Below are 26554 nucleotides of genomic sequence, written 5' to 3' on the forward strand. Positions count from 1 at the left end.
TAAGTTTTTATGTTTTTCAGGTCTCAACCTCCCCTGCTTAAAATGTTAAACATTAGGTTGCCTGAGGTATCGTGCCCATCGAGCGTGGATAAGGTCGGCTGATGGCGGGCATTGGAAAGATTTTTTATGACGATGGGGGAGGTGAGAGGAAGTGGTGATTAGGAACCACTGGATGTTTATTGGCAAGGACGGTTGGGTCTCTGCATAGCACGTTTTTGTTATTATATGTATATATGTTAATTTATGATTATTTATTTCTAACAGAAAGAAGAGTTTAATAAATAAAGTTATGGATGTGTTATGCAGTAATTTATTTATGTTTTAATAAATGCTGTGGCCTGTTCATCCATACTAAGTTGTCTGTCGGTACTGTTTTTTTTTTTATTGGGGTTATCTATGTTATGTGGTATTGTAATTCCCCACTACGTACATACATGTGTAGTCAGACAGTGAAAGCATGTGACAGAGGGACAATTGTAATATTACGGCTCAGTGTATTACAGCTTATTGTATTATTACAGTTTATTATATTATTACTTCTCAGTGTAGAATCACAGTATATTATATTACTACGACTCATATTTTTATTACAGTTTATTAAAATATTGCAGCTTATTCTCTCATTACAGCACAGTGTGTTCTTACAGCTCGTTGTATTAGTTATAACTTATTGTATTATTACAGCTTACTGTATTATTACAGCCCATTGTATTATTACAGCTTATTGTATTATTACAGTTATTATAACGTATTGTTTTAGTACAGCTCATTGTGTTATTACAGCTTATTGTATTATTACAGTTATTATAGCTCATTGTATTATTACAGCTTATTGTATTATTACAGTTATTATAACGTATTGTTTTAGTACAGCTCATTGTATTATTACAGCTTATTGTATTATTACAGTTATTATAGCTCATTGTATTATTATAACTTATTGTATTATTACAGTTATTATAACTTATTGTATTATTACAGCTTATTGTATTATTACAGTTATTATAACTTATTGTATTATTACAGCTTACTGTATTATTACAGCTCATTGTATTATTACAGCTTATTGTATTATTACAGTTATTATAACGTATTGTTTTAGTACAGCTCATTGTATTGTTACAGCTTATTGTATTATTACAGTTATTATAGCTCATTGTATTATTATAACTTATTGTATTAGTACAGTTATTATAACTTATTGTATTATTACAGCTTATTGTATTATTACAGTTATTATAACTTATTGTATTATTACAGCTTACTGTATTATTACAGCTCATTGTATTATTACAGCTTATTGTATTATTACAGTTATTATAACGTATTGTTTTAGTACAGCTCATTGTATTATTACAGCTTATTGTATTATTACAGTTATTATAGCTCATTGTATTATTAGAGCTGAAGCTTTCTCTCCATGGTCCTGGTGCCCTCAATACAGTGGGTGAATGTGTCCAATAATGGCTCACTCAGTGCTGGCTGGGGAAAGTTCCCTAGAGCCCCCAGATGCAGGACACCAATGAACCAAATAGGGAGAGTCCCACCGTAATCAGAACTGTTTGGAGACTAACGACGGTTAGAGCATTGCAGACTCTGGTTAGAATCCATTAAAATGACCTGCAGCCGTTACTGTCACTGTAACACGTTACTTAGAGCTTTCTATAGAAAAACTTACAATAAGGAACAACAATTCATTACAGTTTATACGCTCTGAATATTGTGTTATAGAAAAGACAGACCATCAGGAACTCTCAGGGTTAACAGCCAGGAAGTTAAATCCTCTGATACAAACTGTCCGCCCCCTGGGTGTGGAATATAGTATGCAATGACTCACTGATTTCTGAGAAATGACAAACATTAAGTTTCGGTTCTTGTTCCTGCTTCCAGTGATGGCGTCTGCTGATCTGAGAGACGAGCTGACCTGCTCCATCTGTCTGAACATTTATACAGATCCTGTAACCCTGACATGTGGACATGTGGTGGAATCTCTGTAAAAATAAATTTAGTAGGCCGAGATTACCACGTGGCATGTGTACGTGCATATGCTGACGTATCGATCAGTTGGTTGCACGAGGCAAGATACGATCAGTAGTGTACGGAGCATGTGCAAGAATACAGGATATAGTATTCCCCTCTATGAGAATGTGCGGGTGAAGCTTAATATGGGAGGAGTTATGTGCCTATATAAGGAGCCTGCACTATTGTCCGGGGCTCAGAACTTGCTGTATTTTGGTGACGTTAGTCCCTCTGAGTCCCGATCGGTGATCCAATAAAGAATCTCTTCCTTCCTGAAGAAACCTGTGTCCATCTCTCTGTGCTTCGCTTCCGTCAGTTTCTCCGGTATCATTTGGTGCATTGGCCGGGAAACTCATCGTTCAACGGTAGCTGAGAGGCAGAGGCGTGAGACGGTCTATCTTTGCCCACGTTCTCTACGGCTGCACCCCTGAACTTCTGCGTGGACCTCCCTTCGTCTCGGCGCCACTGGTCTGTTGTCCAGGAGATCATCGGCCTCTACGTAAGAAGTGCTGGGGTGTCCCCGTCGATGAGTGTGAACTCAGGTTCAGGAACGAGGAGGTAAGACAACTGCTGTTTTAGACGGCAGACCCACTAGGGGTATACCGATTGTGCGGTAGGCCCATAAGGGGTTATTTGTGTATGGAATCTGCCCCCTCTGTCGGAGGGAAGGAGCGAAGGCGCACCGCTCAATCGAACGCTCTTTAGTCAGACCGTTTGATTTGGTTAGTCAGGCGGGGTCCTGGTGTAAATAGCCCTAGCCGGACACCGGTGTCTTGTCTAGACTAGCGTTCTAGGGTGTATATTACGTTCGCTAGGTCGGAGGGACCGGGAGACTAAGCGGCGCCTGTGTAAATTCGGTTCGCTAGCTCTCAACCTATCTTGGCTAAGTGGGAAGGCGTGTAAATTTGGAACCCACTAGATTTTTGATAGTTATCGACTAAGAGGCGCCTGTGTAAATTCGGTCCTCTAGCTCGCTATATGTGGTGCTTGGGCAGTGTGGCTAACCAAAAGGGTGTACATAGTTTTAGGTAGTCCATTCAAGGTACTGGCCAATAGTTTAGTTGGGAATTGTAAATGTGTTAAAGATTGTTTAGTAAAGTGTATATCTTGTTAGATAGCGCGAGCTCAGCCGTCTAGCGAGAGTGTTAATAGTGTGTTGCTGTATTATAGTGCACGGTACCATAACCCTGTATATTTACTGACACTGTATATAAGTACTAATCACTGTCGTCCATTGCATGTTTAACACCATAACCACTAATAATTGTATTGTGACCTTAAATTGTGCTTTGACCTATGCTAACCGTACTGTAACCGCTATTTGTAAAAGACGATGTTACTGGGGTGTGTTATAGACGGGTAATTCATATATAGAGAATTATAGCGTGGGTGACTGTATAGTTTCGCCAAAGGGCATAATATTGATTATATAGTGACTGGTGTAACAGCTGTGTGTGTACGGGAATTCCCTGAGTGTTTATTGTATTATTGTGTACGTTTCACTTGGTAACCGTATCACGTGGTGCTGTTGCCAGAGGAAACGGGTGTGACTGTTGAATAGTACGCGTGTATAGTATTCGTTGTCAACGACGTTCCATTGATAAGTATGGGCGCGTCGCAGTCAACGATTCCGGATCCCTTAGGTTGTATGGTGAAGAATTTTAAAAAGGGATTCAAAACTTGTGATTTTAGGGTTAAAATGTCTCCTGTACGTTTGGTCACTTTGTGTACTAGGGAGTGGCCTACTTTGGTTGCGGCATGGCCGCCACGTGGCAGTTTGGATCCAACTCTGGTACAGCGCTTACACGTGGCTGTATCGGGTAGGCCAGAACTTTACGGGCAGTTTCCTTATATTGATTGTTGGAGACAGGCCGTAAATGACTCGCCAAAATGGATCCAGACGTGCCACGAGGAGCAGTGTCGCCTCATGGTGGCTAGGACTTGTTTGTCCACTAGGACTGGTGTTAGGCCCATTTTGGACATGCCCCCTGAGTCCGAGATTCCTTTGCCGCCCCCTTACTTTCCTTTAAGAGGAAGTGACGCAAATGCAGGAAGTCCTGCACCCCTCCCCTCATTGCCCTCATCCACTTCCGCTTCCTCCTCCAGTACAGAATCCACCCCCCCCTCGTACTAAATCTCCCCTTCCGGAATCAGAGCCAACCCCCACTAGATCTGAATATCCTGATTTGGCGCCACTTCAGACTTCCGGTCAAGCTTCTTCTAGCTCGGCTCGAAGTGTTTTATTCACTACCTTTTCCCAAAACCAAGCTCCCACATCCTCATGCCCTATTTCTCCCCGACTGGAACCCATGACTGACGCCCCTCCACGTAGCCCCATACAAACCCGACAACTGACCGGTACCCAACAATTAAAACATTATCAGATGCCTCTTCGTCTGAATCCCGGGTCAGCCTATATCGATGCCGCAGGTCAAATGGCACATGCTGACCCAGTCTTCGTATATGTCCCATTCACGACAACCGATCTCTTAAACTGGAAGACCCACAATTCCTCGTATACTGAGAAACCACAAGCTATGACCGATCTGTTCACCTCAATAGTTCAGACACATAACCCGACATGGGCTGATTGCCAGCAGTTATTAATGACTTTGTTTAACAATGAGGAAAGGACAAGAATTAATCAAGCGGCCATTAAAGCGCTAGAGGATAAAGCCCGTGCTTTGAATCAAGCCAATCCATCAGCATGGGCCGCAACACATTATCCTAACACCGATCCCGACTGGAATGTAAACGGTGCTGATATGGTTCAACTCAGAGCCTATAGAGACGCTATAATTGCTGGCATGAAAGCCGGAGGAAAGAAAGCCATTAATATGTCGAAGACAGTTGAAGTGATTCAGAAAAGTGATGAAGCGCCCAGTGTCTTTTATGACCGATTATTGGAGGCATACCGCTTGTATACCCCCTTTAATCCGGAAGACGCAGATAATTCCCGAATGGTGAACTCCGCCTTTGTCAGCCAAGCTTACGGAGATATTAAGCGCAAGCTACAAAAGTTAGAAGGGTTTGCAGGTATGTCCATCACCCAACTAATGGAGGTAGCGAATAAAGTATATATGAACAGGGAAACAGAAAGTAAGAAAGAGGAAGAGCGCAAGATGCGTAAAAAGGCAGATATGTTAGCGGTAGCGATTGCAGGCGTAGATAGACGGGGCCCAGATAGAGGCGATAGTAGATGGAATAGGGAGCCTTTGAGTAGGAATCAGTGCGCGTATTGCAAGGAAGAAGGGCATTGGAGGAATGAGTGTCCGCAAAGAGAGCAGTACGAGAGAGACCAACCCAGGGCAGGTTACGGAAACTTTAGAGGCAGAGCGAGAGGTAGAGGAGGCCCCGGAGGGAGTAATGGTAATAGAGGGAGCAATGGGAATAGAGGAAGTGTTAGGGAAGACAGGTATTTCCCAGCAGCGCAAAGGTCCCGCGATAGAGAAGGTAGGGACTTTGTAGGATTGGCTGACACGGTCATGGAGGACTATTGATACCGACCGGGCTCCATCCCCCTTGGTCGAGCGGAGCCTATGGTCGATGTATCAATAGAGGGAAAAAGGAGTGCGTTCATGATCGACACTGGTGCTGAACATTCAGTGGTGACTAATCTAGTTGCTCCTCCATCTGGAAGGACTATTACTGTGATAGGAGCAACTGGAAGAAGTGCTGAAAAAACGGTTCTTAAAAGTCGACTCTGTACATTGGGAGGCCACGTAGTAAAACATCAATTCCTTTATATGCCTGAATGTCCAGTCCAATTGCTGGGACGTGATATGCTATCTAAGTTACAGGCCCACCAGGACTGGCCCGCAATATTCCACCTATTAAAATCGAACTAAAACTTGGGGTTTATCCAGTGAGCCTAAGACAATACCACATCCCGCAGAAGGCTAAGAAGAACATCCAATCTTATCTAGATAAGTTCATACGGTATGGTATCCTAAAATTCTGTACTTCCCCCTGGAACACCCCATTGCTGCCTGTTCAAAAGCCCGGTACAGATGAGTATCGACCCGTACAGGACTTGAGAGCAGTCAATGATGCGGTTGTTAGTATACATCCAGTTGTACCCAATCCATATAACCTGCTTGCTTTAATTCCGGGCGGGGCTACTTACTTTACAGTCTTAGATCTCAAAGATGCCTTCTTTTGCCTCCGAATTGCCGCAGAAAGTCAATGTATCTTCGCTTTTCAATGGGAAAACGCTGTAACGGGCTCAAAACGCCAAATGACCTGGACAAGACTGCCCCAAGGGTTTAAAAATTCACCTACCCTATTTGGTTCAGCTCTAAGTCAAGATCTACTGGATTTCGAGTCCATCCCAGGAGAGTGTGTATTGTTACAATATGTAGATGATTTGTTGATAGCAGCAGTTACAAAGGAAATATGTCAGCAAGCAACGCACGATCTACTACACATTCTCTGGAAGGCAGGATACAAGGTGTCTAGAAAGAAGGCTCAGTTGTGTTTGCCAACTGTCAAATATCTGGGATTCCATATCTCTGAAGGTCAAAGAATTATGGGGCCAGAGAGAAAAGAAGCTGTGTGCCAAATACCGATACCCAAGAATAGAAGACAAGTGCGAGAATTCTTGGGGGCAGCAGGCTTCTGTAGGATATGGATTCCCAGCTACGCGATACTGGCAAAACCTCTGTATGCAGCTATCAAAGGTACAGAGCACGACCCCTTCTTATGGACTCAAGAACAGCAAACGGCATTTGAAGATGTGAAGAAGGCTTTGATGAGTGCCCCAGCATTAGGTCTACCTGATCACACACGACCATTCTACCTGTATGTACATGAGCAAAGAAGAATGGCTGTGGGAGTATTGACACAGTACTTGGGATCATGGCAAAGACCTGTTGCCTACATGTCTAAGCAACTGGATGCAGTGGCCAGCGGACTTCCACCTTGTCTAAGAGCCGTAGCTGCAGCCGCCCTGCTAGTAGCTGAAGCCGATAAACTCACTCTGGGTCAAGAACTTTATGTACGAGTCCCACATGCAGTACAGACGTTGTTGGATTACAAAGGAAATCATTGGTTTAGTAATAGCCGTATGACCAAGTATCAAGCAATGTTGTGTGAAAACCCAAGAGTGCATTTAGAGACTGTAAACACCTTAAATCCAGCTACCCTTTTGCCACAACCTACTGAAAGTCAACATGATTGTTTGGAAGTAATGGATGAAGTGTTCTCAAGTAGACCAGATCTTCGTGATTTTCCCATCCAGAACCCCGATGTTCAATATTACACCGACGGCAGTAGTTATGTGAAAGAAGGGATCCGCTATGCAGGATATGCAGTAACAACAATAGACAAGGTGATAGAAGCTCGGCCACTGGCGAAAGGAACATCAGCACAAAAGGCAGAATTGATAGCACTAACACGAGCGTTACAATTGGCTGAAGGTTTAAGAGTGAACATCTACATGGACTCCAAGTATGCGTTTTTAACCACTCATGCCCACGGAGCTTTGTATAAAGAAAGAGGACTATTGAATTCAGAAGGCAAAGAAATCAAGTATGCAGCTGAAATCCTACAACTATTGGAAGCAGTGTGGGAGCCGAAAGAAGTCGGTATCATACATTGTCGAGCGCATCTGAGAGGAGATGGTGATGTAACCAAGGTAAATCGGATGGCAGACAGTACAGCTAAGCGTGCCGCTGAATCGGGAAGACAGGAATATGTGGGGCATATAGCTGCTCTAATACCAACTCCACTGTCTCAATGGACTCCAGTTTATACAGCTCAAGAAGAGGAGTGGTTAAAGACTGAACCTGGAAAGTACTTGGAGAACAAATGGTATCAGTTAGAAGATGGAAGAATAGTCATTCCAGCATCACTAGCGGTAGAAATTGTCCAAAATTATCACAACGGGACACATTCTGGGAGAGACAGCACAGAAGAATCTCTCAGAAAACATTTCTACATACCAAGATTGTCCAACTTGACTCAGGCCATTGTACGAAGATGTGTAACGTGTGCTAAAAATAATGCAAGACAAGGACCAGTAAAGCCACCAGGAGTCCAGTTTATGGGGGGACTCCCCATGTCCGATCTACAAATAGACTATACAGTGATGCCTAAATCGGGTGGACATCGTTACCTGCTGGTAATTGTGTGCACCTATTCAGGCTGGGTAGAAGCATGTCCTACTCGTACAGAGAAAGCAGGAGAAGTTGTGAGATTCCTGCTACGAGAAATAATACCCCGATATGGACTACCCTGTTCTATAGGATCGGACAATGGTCCAGCTTTTGTTCATCAGTGCCTACAACAACTGACTCATATGCTTGGTATAAAGTGGAGGCTTCATACTGCATATAGACCCCAGAGTTCTGGTAAGGTAGAGAGAATGAATAGAACTATTAAGAATCAGTTGGCTAAAATGTGTCAGGAAACCCAACTTAAGTGGAACGTTCTCTTACCCATAGCTCTATTGCGAATCCGCAGTACCCCTACCAGAAGGATGGGCCTCTCTCCTTTTGAAATCATGTATGGGCGACTGTGGCGAAACCAGCTTCGCCACTGTGAACTGGAGAGGCCTGGCTGCTGGCCTCCTGCCCGCTGACTATGGCCCCTGGACGTGTTGCACTTTAGAAACTATATTTGGGCAGGTAATAATTTGTATTGCTGCTGCTGGCCCTTCAAAAGCAGCGATGGACATATTGGGACTTTTGGGACTAATGTCCCTTTAAGACTTTGTAACATATCACAGTAATACTGTCTTAAATATTATGTAGGTATTTATGTGTTCAGTTAAACTGGGGATATGTAGAAATGTGTGTTTTATGTGTTAAATGTATCAGTATGTAATTTTATGTCTTTTACTGTCTTTTTGCAACCATGTGGTTAATGGAGTCTGACTCTAGTCCTAGATAATTGAATTACTTCTCCAATTATCTCCAGGGCAGAAGGGAGGAAGCCGGGATGCATTGTGGGGGATGTTTTACTTCTGTTTGAGCCAGATTGTGCCATGCTGCAAGCCCAGGCCCAAAAGATACTTTTTAGTAACTTTTAAACTCCTGGTCGGATTCATCCCATTTTTTAATATGTTGTTCCTTCTGAATGGATTGATTGTGGATATGTATTTTTATGTGAATGTGATGTATGGTTTTAAAGTTATGGAAGTTGTGTAAAAGTATATTTTAAACTGTATGCATAATGGGATTATGTGTCACACTAAGGGGAGGGGATGTGTGGGAGGTAACATCTATGTCATTGGTTCTTTTATGCCTCCCCCTGGGTGTGGCCTGTATGTGTGAGTTGGAAATAAAAGCCAGACTGGGTGTCCCAGTCTAGAGTTCTTGCTTAACCCTCAAAGCGATGTGTCGTCTCGTTCTTTGGGGGAATGGGATTGTTTGCTGACTGCCAGGAGTGTAAGCCGATGTCTGCTTTTCTTGTTCAGCTGTCCCAGTGTTCGTGTGGTTCCAGTCGGGAGAATGGTGTTTGCAGTAGCTGCCTGTGCATCTAGAAAGGGGATTATCGCCTAAACTGGGTTTTACCCTCTTGTAAGTGAAACGGTCCGTTACAATTGGTGGCAAGCGGCGGGATCGTTCCTACAACCAGAGGGACAGCTACAGACAACACCATTTCTGGATTACAAATTGAGGGCAACGCTAGTATCCGTACAGCGACCCTATCTACAAAGGAAATCAGGAAAATGGAAGGAGACAGAGTCGCAGCTGCTGCAGCACCTCCGAGGGAGGAGGAGGAATCCGAGTTTGCCAGGGAATATAGGAGCAGGATGGCTCTATTCTCACCAGCCCGAGCGGAGCAGATGGCAGACCGGGTCTACAACGATGTACAGGCGTACCTCATGCTGCGAACGACGCAGAGAAACCAACAAGCTGCGGGATCGTTCCTACAGCCAGAAGGACAGCTACAGAACACCAATTCCTTGGAGTTACAAATTGAGGGCAACGTTAGCATTCGTGCAGCGCCCCTGGCAGCAGAGGTATCCAGCGACTTGGAGCAGACAAGTATGGAAGGCTCTGACGCTGAAGATGATTTTATGGCCAAGGTGAGGCAGCAAGTGGCCCAGTATGGGGGTTATATATCCATGGACACATTCCAGGGGATCTGGAACCAGGTCATGGCTGAGCAAAACTCAAAGATGGACGAAGAGTATGATGAGCAGGAAGAGTGGTACAGCAGCAGAGTAGAGGCTGCATCCGAGGAGGTTAGCCGCCCCCCCCCGAGGCGGCAGGAAGAACCCGAAGTAGGGGTCCTCATAGATTGGTCCTGTGAGGAACCACAACAGGCAGGTGGAGATGGGACCGAGGTCTCTCTACCGGCCCTACAGGGATGCTGGGCAGTCGGCCCAGATCCCCAGCGGCAGTGTGTAACCCAGGGAGCTGATGGTGTCGTCCATCCTCCCCAGCGGCAGAGTAAGTCCCAGGGAGCTAAAGGTGTCGTCCTTCCTCCCCAGCGGCAGATTGTATCTCAGGGAGCTGAAGGTGCCGTCCTTCCTCCCCAGCGGCAGTGTGTGTCCCAGGGAGATGAAGGTGTCGTCCTTCCTCCCCAGCGGCAGGCTGAGTTACAGGGGGCAGAGGTTGTTGTTCCTGCCCCCCAGCAGAAAAGTGATATGCCAGGAAGGCAGTGTGAAGTAAAGGGAGAGGAGAGCAGCGTCCTCCCTCCCCAGCGGCAGTGTGTGTCTCCGGGAGCTGATGGTGTTGTCCATCCTCCCCAGCGGCAGGCTGAGTTACAGGGGGCAGAGGTTGTTGTTCCTGCCCCCCAGCAGCAACGTGATATGCCAAGAAGGCAGTGTGAAGCAAAGGGAGAGGAGAGCCGCGTCCTTCCTCCCCAGCGGCAGTGTGTACCCCAGGGAGCTGATGGTGTCGTCCATCCTCCCCAGCGGCAGTGTGTCCTGCAGGGAGCAGAGACAGTCAGTCTCGCACCCCAGCAGCCGGACAAGAGAATGAAAGGGGAGACAGCTGGTCCCCCTTTCCACCAGCAGAGAGAGTGGCAAGGAGAGGAGCCTGCTAACCCCCCTCCCCAGCGGCAGTTTACCGTCCAGAGAGAGGAGCTTGTTACACCCTCTCTCCAGCGGCAGCCTAACCCACCAAGGGGAGATGTTAAGCCCCACAACTGTGCAGATGGGACCGTAGTCTCTGCACTTACAGCACAAGGGATAGGGACGGTCGGTCCTGTTCCCCAGCCTCAGGGTGATGGATCCAAAGGGGAGACAGTCGGTCTCCCCCTCCGGCAGTCGAGCTGTGCACCTAAAGGGGAGACAGTCAGTCTCCAGCAACCAGACGCCCACCAGACTACTCCCGTGGTAGTGCTGGCAACCGGACAGAGTACCGCTGGTCTCTGGCCCCTCAGCAACCCACCAAGGCAGCCTACCAGTCTCCCACCCAGCAGTGGTGAAACACCAGAACCTGGACAAAATTCTTCCTCACCCAGATGTAGTAACCGGTTAGTGTGGGTGGGCTGCTCTGTTATTTCTATTTTGTGGGTGGGTTGCTGGACTAACCAGGGCACTGACCGGCAGAAAGTCAGGTACCCTGTTAGTCTAATTGGCAAAGGGGAGAAATGTGGCGAAACCAGCTTCGCCACTGTGAACTGGAGAGGCCTGGCTGCTGGCCTCCTGCCCGCTGACTATGGCCCCTGGACGTGTTGCACTTTAGAAACTATATTTGGGCAGGTAATAATTTGTATTGCTGCTGCTGGCCCTTTAAAAGCAGCGATGGACATATTGGGACTTTTGGGACTAATGTCCCTTTAAGACTTTGTAACATATCACAGTAATACTGTCTTAAATATTATGTAGGTATTTATGTGTTCAGTTAAACTGGGGATATGTAGAAATGTGTGTTTTATGTGTTAAATGTATCAGTATGTAATTTTATGTCTTTTACTGTCTTTTTGCAACCATGTGGTTAATGGAGTCTGACTCTAGTCCTAGATAATTGAATTACTTCTCCAATTATCTCCAGGGCAGAAGGGAGGAAGCCGGGATGCATTGTGGGGGATGTTTTACTTCTGTTTGAGCCAGATTGTGCCATGCTGCAAGCCCAGGCCCAAAAGATACTTTTTAGTAACTTTTAAACTCCTGGTCGGATTCATCCCATTTTTTAATATGTTGTTCCTTCTGAATGGATTGATTGTGGATATGTATTTTTATGTGAATGTGATGTATGGTTTTAAAGTTATGGAAGTTGTGTAAAAGTATATTTTAAACTGTATGCATAATGGGATTATGTGTCACACTAAGGGGAGGGGATGTGTGGGAGGTAACATCTATGTCATTGGTTCTTTTATGCCTCCCCCTGGGTGTGGCCTGTATGTGTGAGTTGGAAATAAAAGCCAGACTGGGTGTCCCAGTCTAGAGTTCTTGCTTAACCCTCAAAGCGATGTGTCGTCTCGTTCTTTGGGGGAATGGGATTGTTTGCTGACTGCCAGGAGTGTAAGCCGATGTCTGCTTTTCTTGTTCAGCTGTCCCAGTGTTCGTGTGGTTCCAGTCGGGAGAATGGTGTTTGCAGTAGCTGCCTGTGCATCTAGAAAGGGGATTATCGCCTAAACTGGGTTTTACCCTCTTGTAAGTGAAACGGTCCGTTACAGCGACCACCTCCCGTACTTGGTAACTTAAGGGGGGATTTGAGTCAGTTGGGAGAAGGAATTACCCGGCAGCAGGTTGTAGAGTTGGGTAAGACTATGGAGGAGGTACAGAAATGGGTACAAGATAGATTACCTGTGAATATTTATCCCCCAGTTCATAGTTATCACCCAGGAGATCAAGTGTGGATTAAAGAGTGGAATAATGTACCGTTAGGGCCCAAGTGGAGAGGTCCTTATGTTGTTCTTTTGTCTACCCCTACAGCGATAAAAGTAGCCGAAGTGACTCCGTGGATACATCACTCCAGGGTTAAGCCAGCAGCAGTCGATTCTTGGCAAGTTACAGCAGATCCAGAGAATCCCTGCAAGATCCGGTTAAAACGCACGACTCAGTCGGAGTAACGAGGAACTTTGTGGATTACAAATTTTATTGTTACAGAGATTTGGTGAAGTGAGTGTTTAGACGGCCATAATAAAGCCTGTCCGCTCACCGACATATAGTGTATAAGCCAGGAAAGTCTCGAAGGGACTCCTGTGAAGACGAGCAGAACTTCCTTGCAGCCCTTACATCCTGGAAGCTGAGGTGCCTTCGCACGGACGAAGACTGAGGATGACGGCGAAAGATGTGTTTTTGATAATGTTTATGTGTGTTTTTATATTCAGGAAGGTAGAGTTACCGACACTCCTAGCTGTGAGTTATGCATTAAGACTACGAGAACAGGTAATCATATTTCCCAAACCCTAATTTGGCATTCACAATACGAGTGTAAAGGAGATGTATCAAGATGTAGATACCTTAATATAGAATATAGTGTGTGCCATTTAGGAGTAGGAGAACCTAAGTGCTTCAGTCCGGAGTATCAACCTCGTACAATTTGGTTGACTCTCAGGAATGGAGATCCTCAGGGGACCCTAATTAACAAGACGGTGTTAGAATCCGTACATTCTTCGGGTGTTCTGCTATTTGATGCATGTAAGGCGATATCAAGTGGTAGAAAGCCGTGGAATGTATGTGGGGATCTTAGATGGGAGAGGACGTATGGGTCTAATGATAAATATATTTGTCCCAGTAGTAAAAATAAATATGTGAGTCCTAGATGCCCAAATAGAGATTATAACTTTTGCCCATATTGGTCTTGTGTGGGGTGGGCAACTTGGGGACAGACAGTAGACAAGGACATGATAGTGACTAAGTTGCCTACCAGCCCATATTGTAAGTCTATGGAATGCAACCCAGTCCATATACTTATAAATAACCCCGACAAGTTCTTAGACAAGTATGGTAATTTATTTGGGTTTCAAATATATGGGACGGGTTTAGATCCTGGGACAGTATTGTTTATAGGGATAGAGACTGATACGGTATCCTTCCAAACTCATCAAGTATACCATTCCTTTTATGAAGAGATGAGTATAGATAATAAGATCCCCCATAATGCTAAAAACCTGTTCATTGATTTAGCTGAAAGTATTGCCGGTAGTCTTAATGTTACCAACTGCTATGTGTGTGGAGGTACTAACATGGGAGACCAATGGCCTTGGGAAGCAAAGGAGGTAATGTCCGGTTCTGAGGCAGTTGACCAATTAATATCTACACAAGCCGATTATCATATGAGTGTTAGAGGTAAATCTGAGTGGAGATTAAAGACCTCCATCATAGGTTATGTTTGCATAGCAAGGAAAGGAATGATGTATAATACTTCTGTAGGAGAATTAACTTGTCTAGGGCAAAAAGCTTATGATGATGATACAAAGAATACAACTTGGTGGTCGGCTTCAAATGTCTCAGAACCATCTAACCCGTTTGCTAGATACGCCAATTTAAAGGATGTGTGGTTTGATCTATCCATCACATCTACCTGGAGAGCCCCAGCAAATTTGTACTGGATCTGTGGTAAGAAAGCCTATTCGGAGTTGCCACAGGACTGGGAAGGGGCATGTGTGTTGGATATGCTCAAACCATCCTTCTTCTTGTTACCTATTGAAACAGGTGAGACTTTAGGTGTTAAAGTGTATGATGTGAATCATAGGAAGAAAAGGGGACCCATAGAGATAGGCGCCTGGGAAGATAATGAATGGCCTCCCCAGCGTATTATAGATTATTATGGGCCAGCCACGTGGGCAGAAGATGGTACCTTTGGTTATAGAACCCCTATTTATATGCTCAACCGTATTATACGATTACAGGCGGTGGTTGAGATCATTACTAACGAGACATCACAAGCGCTCAATCTTCTAGCGAAGCATAATACCAGGATGAGGACAGCAGTCTACCAGAATAGATTAGCCTTGGATTACCTTTTGGCAGTAGAGGGAGGTGTATGTGGGAAGTTTAACCTGAGCAATTGCTGTCTTCAAATAGATGACGAAGGGCAAGCGATAGCTGAGCTTACTAGCCATATGGTTAAACTAGCGCATGTGCCTACTCAGGTATGGAAAGGGTACAATCCAAGTAGTTGGTTTGGTAGCTGGTATGAGTGGTTTGGAGGGCTTAAGGCAGTGGTAGGTGGAGTCCTACTGATTTTAATGTTGTGTCTACTCCTGCCGTGTCTTATACCCTTAGTAGTTAGGTCTGTGCAAAGCCCGATAGAAAATATAGCAGAGAGGAAGGCTGCTGCACAGATAATGGCAATTTATAAATATGAGGCTCTAGATCAGGGAGAACTAATGCAGGAAGATGAGTGTTGAAGATTCACATCATAAGATAAGTCTGGTCTGGTTCAAGGTAACTTGCGGTGTATGCAAACTAAGGTTAAGTGATGCCTCAAGTAATTGTGAAATATCAAGAGGCATCAAAGGGGGGAATGTGGTGGAATCTCGGTAAAAATAAATTTAGTAGGCCGAGATTACCACGTGGCATGTGTACGTGCATATGCTGACGTATCGATCAGTTGGTTGCACAAGGCAAGATACGATCAGTAGTGTACGGAGCATGTGCAAGAATACAGGATATAGTATTCCCCTCCTCCATTGTGCTGGACAGGCCATGCGGTCAAACAGGAAGTTAATTGGTTAAGAGAATGTGCGGGTGGAGCTTAATATGGGAGGAGTTATGTGCCTATATAAGGAGCCTGCACTATTGTCCGGGGCTCAGAACTTGCTGTATTTTGGTGACGTTAGTCCCTCTGAGTCCCGATCGGTGATCCAATAAAGAATCTCTTCCTTCCTGAAGAAACCTGTGTCCATCTCTCTGTGCTTCGCTTCCGTCAGTTTCTCCGGTATCAGACATAGCTACTGCCGGGTCTGCATTGACAATGTGCTGGACACGCAGGGGGTGAGAGGATATTCCTGTCCTGAATGCAGACAATTATTTAACACAAGACCAGACCTGCAAAGAGCTCTAACACTGCGTAACATAGTGGAGAGCTTCCTATCTACTCACCCAGAGCAGGAGGAGGTTGGGATCGCCTGTACTTACTGTGACTCTCCTGTACCTGCTGCTAAAACATGTCTGCACTGTGAAGCTTCTCTGTGTAATAAACACTTAAAGAAACACAGCCAGTCAGCAGAACATGTCCTAACTGAACCCACCACTTCACTGGGAGACAGAAAATGCTCCGTCCACAAGGAAATCCTGAAATATTACTGCTCTGAGGATGCTGCCTGTATCTGTGTGTCCTGCAGTCTGACCGGAGAGCACAGGGGACACGCGGTGGAGACTCTGAATGAGGCCTCTGAGAAGAAGAAGGACAAACTGAGAAATATTCTGCAGAAACTGACCTTAAAGAGAGAGGAGACTGAGAAAAGAGTCCAGAACCTACAGAAGCTCAGGATAGAAGTGCAAGAAAAAGCAGCTGGGGTAACAGAGGAAGTTACTGCCCTGATTAGGGGCATCAAGGAACAGCTGGAAGCTCTAGAGCAGCGAGTCCTGAGTGAGATCTCCAGGCAGGAAGAGCAGGTCTCACTCCGAGTCTCAGATCTAATCCGGCAGCTGGAAATAAAGAAGGAGGATCTGTCCAGGAAGATGGGTCACATTGAGGAGCTGTGTAACATGACGGACCCATTAACTGTCTTACAAGGACGGGAATCAGACAGCGCTGACTATTGTTATCCTGAGGAGGGAGATAATGAGGACAGAGAGAGAGATGATAACAAGGTCCGTGCTGTAGGGGATCTGGATGTGGGTCTGATCTCAGTGACCTTACACTCAGGCTTAGCTGGGATTGTGACCGGAGTAAAGAGACAGAGCCATGTACCGGCTAATATATTACTGGGGGTAAACACGGCTTCAGACATGTTACTGGGTGTAAACACGGCTTCAGACATGTTACTGGGTGTAAACACGGCTTCAGACATGTTACTGGGGGTAAACACGGCTTCAGACATGTTACTGGGTGTAAACACGGCTTCAGACATGTTACTGGGTGTAAACACGGCTTCAGACATGTTACTGGATGTAAATACGGCTGCTAATGATGTAACTGTATCGGGTGACATGAAAACTGTATCCTGGTCACGAATAAAGCAGAGTCGCCCAGAAACACCAGAGAGATTTCAGTATAATCAGGTTTTAAGCTCCATGACAGGTGTATAGTCGCCATTTGGGCAGTCGGAATCCAGGACAAACCACCCCCATAACCTAACCCAATAACACACGGACACTAAGTATTATGGGGAAATTTGTCCACAGCTTTATTAACCAATAATAATAATAATAATAATAATAACAATAACCATAATAAATTAACATATTTTAACATGGGTCATTGCCCCCCATACTCCGCCCCCTCGCATCCTGTTCCTTCGGCTACCATACAAAAGGCAATGACCCCCATATAATAACACCTATACATATTTATAACATATTTATAACATACACCAACATTCCAAAGTGCCAACCAACCATTAACCACGGCAGGGGTATACCCGGATACCCCTGCCCCACCAGGTTCTGAGTCACCTCCAGGACTCGAAACCTCTTAACCACCGATGACCACAATCTGTTATTCCACCTCACGTTCATCCAGGGGAGCCTATTTCCTCTCCTTCGGCTCCCCGTCCCGCCACAAGCTCAGACCTTGACCCCTTAAGCTGTCTGAGCTCCGCCACCCCGAAGAAACAGAGCCATCCGGATACCATCCTGCCAACCCAAGTTGAGCAGGTCCAAACCCACCTCCGAGAGGTGAACACCATCCGAGCGGTAGTATCCTGGCAACCCTTCCTCCAGCTCAAGGTGCCTTACTACCACACCCCCTACCTTCCGCACAAAGCTTGCCATCAAGCTATTCACCTTCTTCCTGCACCTATCCATAGCTAACGGATCCCGAGCGTGCCGCCACCGGCGCCTCGGGACAATCTCCGACCACACCAACATGACCCCCGGAAGCAGGCCCCTCAACTTATTGATGTCCTGCTTCATCCACTTCACCAGCCGTCGTTGCGGCGTAAGGCCCAGGTCATTACCCCCAATATGCAGGACCAGTAAGTCTGGCGTGTATCCCGCCGCCAGCATCCCAAACAGTTTACCACAAACATCCCCCCCAGCAGAAACCCCGATACCCAAACCAGCGAACTGCCAACTGGCCCCTCGGAAAACCCAGCTGCTGGCCTTGCGCTCGAGCTGCGGCCCTCCTCTCGGCCCAGAAGACAAACGAATGGCCCACGATCCATGCCTCACGCCCTGGGGGGAAAAACAAATGATGAGGGAAGTCCGACAGAGACCCCCACCCCAGCCCAAATAACACAGTGAACCGTTACAGTACAGCCAGTTACAAGTCTCTCATCCCCAACATATATACATTTTTTTTTTTTTTTTGCATAAAACGGTCCCCAAACTCATTATTCCAACAGACCCAATCGGACATAGGAACGGAATCTTACTGATTCCCACCTCCCGATCCGCTTCACCACCTCGTCCCCCAATCCCAACCGAGCCGCCTCCGTGGCAGCCCCAATACGGAAAGAGTGCGTTCCAAATCGTTCAGCATGAAGCCCTAACTTGCCCAAGCCCAACCGAAAAACTTTCGTGAACTGAAACCGAGAGAGGGAGGATCCGTCGGCATGCACCAACAAGGAACCCCCCATCACTGGCCTCCGCGCCAGGTACTCTGCCGTAGCAGCCAACGGGCACAAAGCCGAGCCCGGCAAGGCCGTTTTGGATCTGCCAAGGTGCACCACCACCTTCCCATCCAAGACACGAACCCCCGAAAATTGCAGGCCCCCCTGCACCCTCTTATTAGCGCTCACCAGTTCCCCAATTCGGAATGCCCCAAAAAACGCCAAAATAAACGCCACCTTGAACAGTGAAGCCTCGAACCCATCGAAACTGATTTTGGGCAACAAACCCACCAAATCCCCCAGTAGTCGAACCGACACCGGGCGCCTGGTATCCGGCGACCTGCGTCCCTTGCGATAGCCCTTCAGGGCCTGCCTGATAATGAAGTCCTCCTTCCCATGCCATCTGAACCAAAACGCCATCGCCGCCATGGACCTGTCCACCATGGCAGGCGACGCCCTTTTTGCCAGCAACTGACAAGTGTACCACAGGAAAGCATCCCGCAGGGCCTCCCCGCTGTCCATGGCCAGCCCGTCCAGCGACCGCTCCCACAGGCCCCAAACCTTACTGTACGAGGCCCAAGTGGCCGGTGCCAGGGAAGCCTTCACAAGTCCTCCAAGCAGGATGTTCCCAGCTGCCAAATCTCGTCCGGGCAAGCCTGCCCGTCCTTCGAAGCCCCCGGCGCCACCAGCCAGAATCGGGACCACTGAAAACGAGACAGAGCATCAGCCACCTCATTCAAATAACCGGGAACATGCCGCGCGCGAAAAACAACATTCCGAGACATACACAGCAATACCAGTCGCCTAAGCAGCCTAACCACCGGCCTTGATGCCGCAGACTGACGATTCACCGCGTGAACCACCGCCATGTTATCCGAGAAAAAGACCACTTTCCGATCACGCAGCCTGTCGCCCCATAGTGCCATCGCAACCACTAACGGGAATAACTCAAGGAAAGCCAAGTTGCGCATAAGAGGGCTCGAACCCCAAGAGTCCGGCCACCTCTCCGCACACCAGCAGCCACCAAAGTATGCCCCAAAACCCACGCTGCCCGAAGCATCCGTGAAAAGCTCAAGCTCGGCCGATGACTGGCCCTCCTGCCTGAACAACACTGTCCCATTAAAATCCCGCAAGAAGGCATCCCAAATGCCCAAATCCTCCTTCATGGCCGCCGACACCCGGATGAAATGGTGCGGAAACCGAACCCCCGCAGTAGCAGCCGACAGGCTGCGACTGAAGGCCCTTCCCATCGGGATTACCCGACACGCAAAATTGAGCAGCCCAATCAAAGACTGGAGCTGCCGCAGAGTAACCTTGCGCGCCCCCGCCACAGCAGCCACCGCCCCTCGAAGCCTGTCCAGCTTATCCCGAGGCAGCCGGCATTCACCCAACCCAGAGTCAATCTCCAGACCCAGGAAACTCAGACACGTGGTCGGGCCTTCAGTTTTATCCGCCGCCAGCGGAACCCCGAAGTGGCCCGCCACCCACTCAACCGTCCGCAGCAGGCGCAGGCAGTCCAAGGAATCAGCCGGCCCCACGCACAGAAAATCATCTAAATAATGTACAATAAAACGATTCCCTGCTTCCCCCCGTACCACCCATTCGAGAAAAGTGCTAAATTTCTCAAAATAGGAGCACGAAATGGAACAACCCATGGGCAGGCACAAGTCCACGAAGTAGTCCCCTTCGAAGAAACACCCCAGCAGGTGATGACAGTCCCGGTGGACCGGCAGCAGCCGAAACGCGGCCTCAATATCCACCTTCGCCATCAGAGCCCCACGCCCGGCCCGCCGGACCAAATCGACCGCCCGGTCGAAAGACGCATAAGACACCGAGCACAAGTCCTTATGAATACCGTCATTCACCGACTCTCCTTTCGGGTACGAGAGATGGTGAATGAGCCTAAATTTACCCGGCTCCTTCTTGGGAACCACCCCGAGTGGGGAAATCCGCAGGCCTTCCAGCGGAGGCACTGCGAATGGGCCCGCCATGCGGCCTAGCCCGACTTCCTTGCCCAGCTTCTCCCTAACCACGTCCGGGAAGTCAGCCACAGACTTCAGGTTGCGCAGCCTTCCCGATCCCCCCTCCCGCTCCTGAAACGGAATGAAAAACCCCTTCGCAAAACCTGCCAGCGGCATCCGCCCTGTTATCGTAGCGGCTTAGCCATGGCTCCATCGCGCTTAGCCTCACTGGGGTTAAGCCCAGGGGAAGCGGATGCTCCCCCTCCCCCTGCCGCGGCCGCAGCACCGGCGCCACCGGACTTCCCTTTCTTGAAGCAGCGGTTGAGCCCATGAGCGCCTCCGCAGCCGGAGCACTCGTGCTTGAAGCGACAGGTGGTCCCCCATTTGCATTGGCCCTCATTATAGAGCCAACATAAGCCCTTTGGTAAGGCGGCCGACGAGGCGGACTGCCCCCTAGCGCCGGCCGAGTTCTGAAAGGGCTGCGCCTTTTGCGCCATCATTAACTTCATCCAGAGCGGCAGGTCCATTTGGTCCCACCGCATACCCGGGTTAGCCGCCAGCCGCTGCCTAAACTGCTCATCATACCGCCACCACGCCAACCCTCCGTAAGTCCGGTACGCTTCCCAAATGCCATCCAAATAACAAAACAGCGAGGAGCATAACCCCGGCGATTTCTCGCTGAGCACGCTAGCCAGCACGCAAAAGGCCCTCAGCCAATTCCCAAAGGATTTTGGAATCTTGCGATACCGCTTCCTCTTCTCCTCCTCCTCCTTCTTCTCGTCCTTCTTATCCTCCTCCTTGAGGTCTATAAAGTCCTCCAAGGGGAGGAGAGAGAAGATCTCACAAAACTCCCCCTTCCATATCTTATCCTTCACTTCCTGCTTCAAATGGACCCCCAACGGGCCCGCAAACGACACATACGCATGCTGTCTAGCCGCGTCGGGAATGCCCCCTGTCAACTCAGCCCTCTCGCTCCCAATCTCCCCTACGTCCTGCGGCAACACCATGTCCCCGCCTGAACTAGGCCCTGTGGAGTTCCCAACCCGAGAGCCTGTAGCCACACCGCCCGGAGCCCACACCTGACCAATGCCGCTAGTGTCACCCCCCGCCCCCAATGAGTGGAGTAGTGCCTGAAGTGTGGTAATTAAAGCGTTAGAGTGTAGTGACCCACTGGACTCACCGGCCAAGCCCCCCGAAACCGGGACGGTGGGGGCTGCAGTGCAGATCGCCCGACATCCAGGAAGAGGAACTTCCGCTGCTGTCACGCCGACTGGGGAGCCCACCCGGTGACCAGCCTGCGAGGAGGCGGAACGGCTCCGAGACCTAGGACAAGGAGAAGAAGTCCTGGGTAGGGTGTAACGGACATCAATACCCCTCCCGTCACGACCCCGGGAGCGCCTGCTCTGTACCGAAGCCTCCCGCTGACCTCTACCACCACGTGGCACCCTGGAACCCCTGGGGCTACGACTCCTCCCGTCTCTACTAGTAGGCCGCCCCTGCCGACCATACCTAGGGGCTGCCGCACATTCCCCTGCCGAGCTGTCCGAGGGGGAGCAGTGCCGACCCGACCTCCCCCGCGCCTCCCGGGACCCCTGCGATCTAACGGGCGATGGACTGACGCTACCACTCCCAGAATCCGGGCCCCCCCGCCGCCCGACCACTACCGAGGATCCCGGTCCCCGACCCCCTGCATTCTTCCGACTGATCGCCTCCGGAACCCCTTTTCCTGCGCCTATCCCCACCGCCCCTTTACCCTTACCCCCCTTCTGACTAGACCCCGACAGCCCGGACCTACCCACCACCCCTACGGGGGACCCGCTTTCTGACCTGGCCACCTCTCGAGACCCCCCCCCGCCCCTGGAACTCACACCTTTCGATCTACGTTTACGCTTAGGGGCCCCGGGACCCTCCCCCCTTAGGACTATGGCCTGGGCACCCCCCACTGGCCTACTCCCGCCTCTCTCCGTGGCAGAGCTCCCCCTAACAACCTTCCCGCCAAGAGGGCCCCGGCCGGAGCCCCCTGCACTTGCCTGCTGCCTCCCAGGCCGGCCATGCGGTCTCCCGGATCCGGCCTCGTCATCCTCGGTACTCTCCGATGGGGGGGAAGCCCGCCCAGGCCTCCCCTCCGTGGGTCTTGCAACGCCAGGGGGCCGCCCGGCCACTTCCGACCCGACAGCAGCAGCGCCCCCGTCCACGACATCCTTCTGCCTCCGAGTGCTCGTCCGAGGCTCCGTCCGCACGCGGGGAGGCAAGGCCTCGACCACGCGGCTCCCGGGCCTGCTGCCGGTCGCAACCGGAACCCCACTGCTTCCGGGGACAACTTCACCGGGCCCCGTGCCCGGGCTTAGCCTCCTCGGGGGCCTCCGGGCCCTGACCGGTCTCCCGCCATCGCCGTCTCGATCCGCCGCCTCCGCCAGGGCAGGGCCGAGCTGTGCCCGTAGCCAGTCCACACCCTGATGCCGTGCAGCCGACCTGATCCCCTCCAGCAAACGCTCCACGTCGTCCATGGGTCCTGCAGAGGAGACAAAGAAAATCCAACCAAGCAAAGTCCGCGCACACCGAGGTGAACACAAACTCAACCAGGTAGAAAGTTAGAATGACTCACCTAAAATGGCTGCTCATTTAAATAGCCAATCCTACTTACCCATAATCCAACCCTTGCTTACTTCCTCCTAAGCCCGCCTCCTAACCCCTGTCAAGGCCTTTTTCCGCTTAGCTGCGCTCTAGCTACATGGGGCTACAGGAGTTTCTCCTCAGGGCGACATTGCTGGGAAGTGGAGGGCAGTGAATCAGGGGGATGGATGGTAGGGATGGCCTATCGCAGTATAGACAGGGAAGGAGATCAGTCAGAGATTGGATGTAATAACAAGTCCTGGGGTTTGGAGAGGTGGGATAGTCAGTATTATGTGAGACATGACAGTAATGATATCCAGTTACCCCTCCCCCCTTCCAGCCGGAGATTGCGGATATTCCTGGACTACGAGGCCGGGAGGCTGTCCTTTTATGAGCTGTGTGACCCCATCAGACACTTACACACCTTCACTGCCACCTTCACTGAGCCGCTTCATGCTATATTCGGGGTATATGGGGATAATAGCTCGGTCTGGTTCTGCCTTGAAAAATACCAAAGCCCCATTCGAAGGCGGCGTTCGAATAGTCGAACACACTTCGACTTCTGTCGAAGTGTCGAAGTAAAACGAGGTTGAGTTTCCGTGGTGTTCAATTGTCTACTGGAGGTCTATTTTACACCCTAAATGACAAAGTCCCGTTCAAACGTGTGTTCGAATCTTCGAACGGGATTTAGTCTCCAGACGCAGTGTCGAAGTGCAGGGGAAGGTACAGGTCAGCGGTGTTCGTTCAAATGTGTGGCCGTTTTCCGTTCCAGGGATTTGACGGCACACACCGCTGACCGCGTTCGACTGCATTAAAATGGCCGCCGCCACGTGTTCGACTGTCTAATGGCGGCCACTTCGACTACTTCGGCACTTTGGCTGTATCCGAAGTGCCATATCGAAGTACCAATCCTTTGTACAAAACAATTAAAGGGCCAGAAACAGCATAATATAAATCCATTAGCCCCAACTCAGTTCCTTAACCCCTTAAGGACACATGACATGTGTGACATGTCATGATTCCCTTTTATTCCAGAAGTTTGGTCCTTAAGGGGTTAAAGGGCAATCCATCCCAGGGCCATAGTCGCAGGGCAGGAGGCTAGCAATCAGTCCTCTCCAATGCCCAGTGGCAAATGGTAGTTTGTCACAGGCTTTGCGTGTAACTAGCCTTTTTATATCACCTATACGTCGAATTCATTCATGAGCTGAATTTTCCGGGTGCTCGACTTCTTCAAGACCTGGTTCTGTCACCTTCCTTGTTCCCTTCGGGTAATGATACAGGTCTCATCTCTATATCCTCAGGGGGTTGGCCAGGGAGCCTGTCTAGAGAACCCTCCTCCTGCATGAATGCAGTCTTTGATCCCAGCTCCATCCCATCATGCTTAGCCTGGCCTTGTATGTAGCGCTGTTCTTCTGCCGGAGGCCCAGACTCCCGACTTAGCTCATCTTTCCTTTGCCTTTTCCTTTGCCTGGTTTCCTCCCAGAGGTATCCTCCACTTGCACCTCTCACTGTCAGCAATGCTTTCCTCTGGGCTGTCTGGCGGTCTCCCTGCTCCCTCAGGGGTGTCCAGAGACGCAGTCATGGCCTCTCGCTGGGTCATGACATCCCCAGTATCAAACAGCCGGTCAGGCAGTCAGAGTCCCACCTTTAATTCCATTACCATTTTCCCAGAATCTGGCAGCGGTTCCAGGTCGTCAGTGCGCCCAGGCATTGTAGATGTAGTCTTTGCCAGCAGATCCAGTTCTACGGCTACCGGACAATCATTCAAAGTCTTTGTAGCAATACCAGATGCACTCCCAGAGCTCCAAGCCAGCCTTAACTGCTTTCCTTCTGCACTCCCAGTGCTCCAAGCCAGCCTTGACTGCTTTCCTACTGCCTCTGTCTTATGCAGGATGTCAGTAGCTTGGTTACAGGGTCCCTTGTTCCCACGCTCCCTGCAGGGGGCAATCTGCAAAACCTCAGTAAGGGCAGCTCTATTCTCCTGCTGAGCGTCCTTCAGGTTCCTAACCTGAGCAGCCAGTAAACGGTTGGTGTCTTGTTGTACAGCAGCTGCCTGCACCAGAGCCTTCAGCAGGTCCTCCATTATAGCACCAAGCAGGTAACAGTCATAAAGGTACAGTGCTACTTGTCTGTTTAACAGGTCTGCCAAAATAAAAGTCCTCAATAAGCACACTAAAGGATGACTGGCACACCCACAAACCCTCAATGTGCTACTGTGCCCGCATTCTCCACCATATGGTGATCCTTGTTCGTAGTTATCACGGTCCTCTAGGGTACAAACATGCAGTCCTTTGGTTTTCACATAATCCAGGCACTTTATTGGTAAGTCCACACAGGAGACAGCAACACAACTAAAAAATCAATAATATAACAGGTTTCCCTTTAACCCCTTAAGGACCAAACTTCTGGAATAAAAGGGAATCATGACATGTCACACATATCATGTGTCCATAAGGGGTTAAACAAAAACCTAGCTCGTCTGAGCACTGACTCACTTTCAATATCCCTCTCTATCAGGGTTAAACTAGCAAAACATATCGTTGGGTTGCACCAACCTTATTAGATAGCAACACTCTGCTCTCCTTTCTGCACTCCCAGTGCTTCAAGCCAGCCTTGATTGCTTCCTTCTGCACTCCCAGTGCTCTCAGATAGCCTGCTGCTTTCCTTTCTGCACTCCCAGTGCTCTGAGGTAGCCTGCTGATTTCCTTTCTGCACTCCCAGTGCTCCAATCCAGACATAACTGCTTACCTTCTGCACTCCCAGTGCTCCAAGCCAGCCTTGACTGCTTCCTTCTGCACTCCCAGTGCTCCAAGCCAGCCTTGACTGCTTCCTTCTGCACTCCCAGTGCTCCAAGCCAGCCTTCACTGCTTTCCTACTGCACTCCCAGTGCTCCAAGCCAGCCGTAACTGCTTTCCTTCTGCACCCCCAGTGCTCCAAGCCAGCCTTGACTGCTTTCCTTCTGCACTCCCAGTGCTCCAAGCCAGCCTTAACTCCTTTCCTTCTGCACTCCCAGTGCTCCAAGCCAGCCTTGACTGCTTCCTTCTGCACTCCCAGTGCTCCAAGCCAGCCTTCAGTGCTTTCCTACTGCACTCCCAGTGCTCCAAGCCAGCCTTAACTGCTTTCCTTCTGCACTCCCAGTGCTCCAAGACAGCCTTGACTGCTTTCCTTCTGCACTCCCAGAGCTCCAAGCCAGCCTTAACTGCTTTCCTTCTGCACTCCCAGTGCTCCAAGCCAGCCTTGACTGCTTTCCTACTGCACTCCCAGTGCTCCAAGCCAGCCTTGACTGCTTTCCTTCTGCACTCCCAGTGCTCCAAGCCAGCCTTAACTGCTTGACTGCTGACCCAACCATACCCAACCATCAACCCGTTGCCCCCCAATAACACACGTGACACCTG

At 49.2% G+C, this 26554-nt stretch overlaps 1 protein-coding gene across 1 annotated transcript; it reads left to right on the top strand.

Moving 5' to 3' along the window:
- Positions 1 to 1884: 1884 nt before the first annotated feature.
- On the top strand, positions 1885 to 25182 carry LOC134569307 (E3 ubiquitin-protein ligase TRIM7-like). Its single transcript, XM_063428223.1, has 5 exons — positions 1885 to 1977; positions 15816 to 16784; positions 16959 to 17107; positions 23288 to 23647; positions 25051 to 25182. Exons 1-5 carry the CDS (start codon positions 1893 to 1895, stop codon positions 25180 to 25182), a joined length of 1695 nt encoding a protein of 564 aa, XP_063284293.1. The 5' UTR covers positions 1885 to 1892.
- The last annotated feature ends 1372 nt before the right edge of the window (positions 25183 to 26554 follow it).

The sequence above is a fragment of the Pelobates fuscus genome, chromosome 7, assembly GCF_036172605.1.
Source record: "Pelobates fuscus isolate aPelFus1 chromosome 7, aPelFus1.pri, whole genome shotgun sequence".
NCBI lineage: Eukaryota > Metazoa > Chordata > Amphibia > Anura > Pelobatidae > Pelobates > Pelobates fuscus.

Excerpts from the sequence above, each read along its gene's own strand:
- LOC134569307 (XM_063428223.1), top strand. The coding sequence starts at position 1,893 with ATGGCGTCTGCTGATCTGAGAGACGAGCTGACCTGCTCCATCTGTCTG. Across the intron at positions 17,108-23,287 it reads ATAATCAGGTTTTAAGCTCC|AGGAGTTTCTCCTCAGGGCG; the intron begins ATGACAGGTGTA and ends ACATGGGGCTAC. Across the intron at positions 23,648-25,050 it reads TATATGGGGATAATAGCTCG|GATGTCAGTAGCTTGGTTAC; the intron begins GTCTGGTTCTGC and ends TGTCTTATGCAG.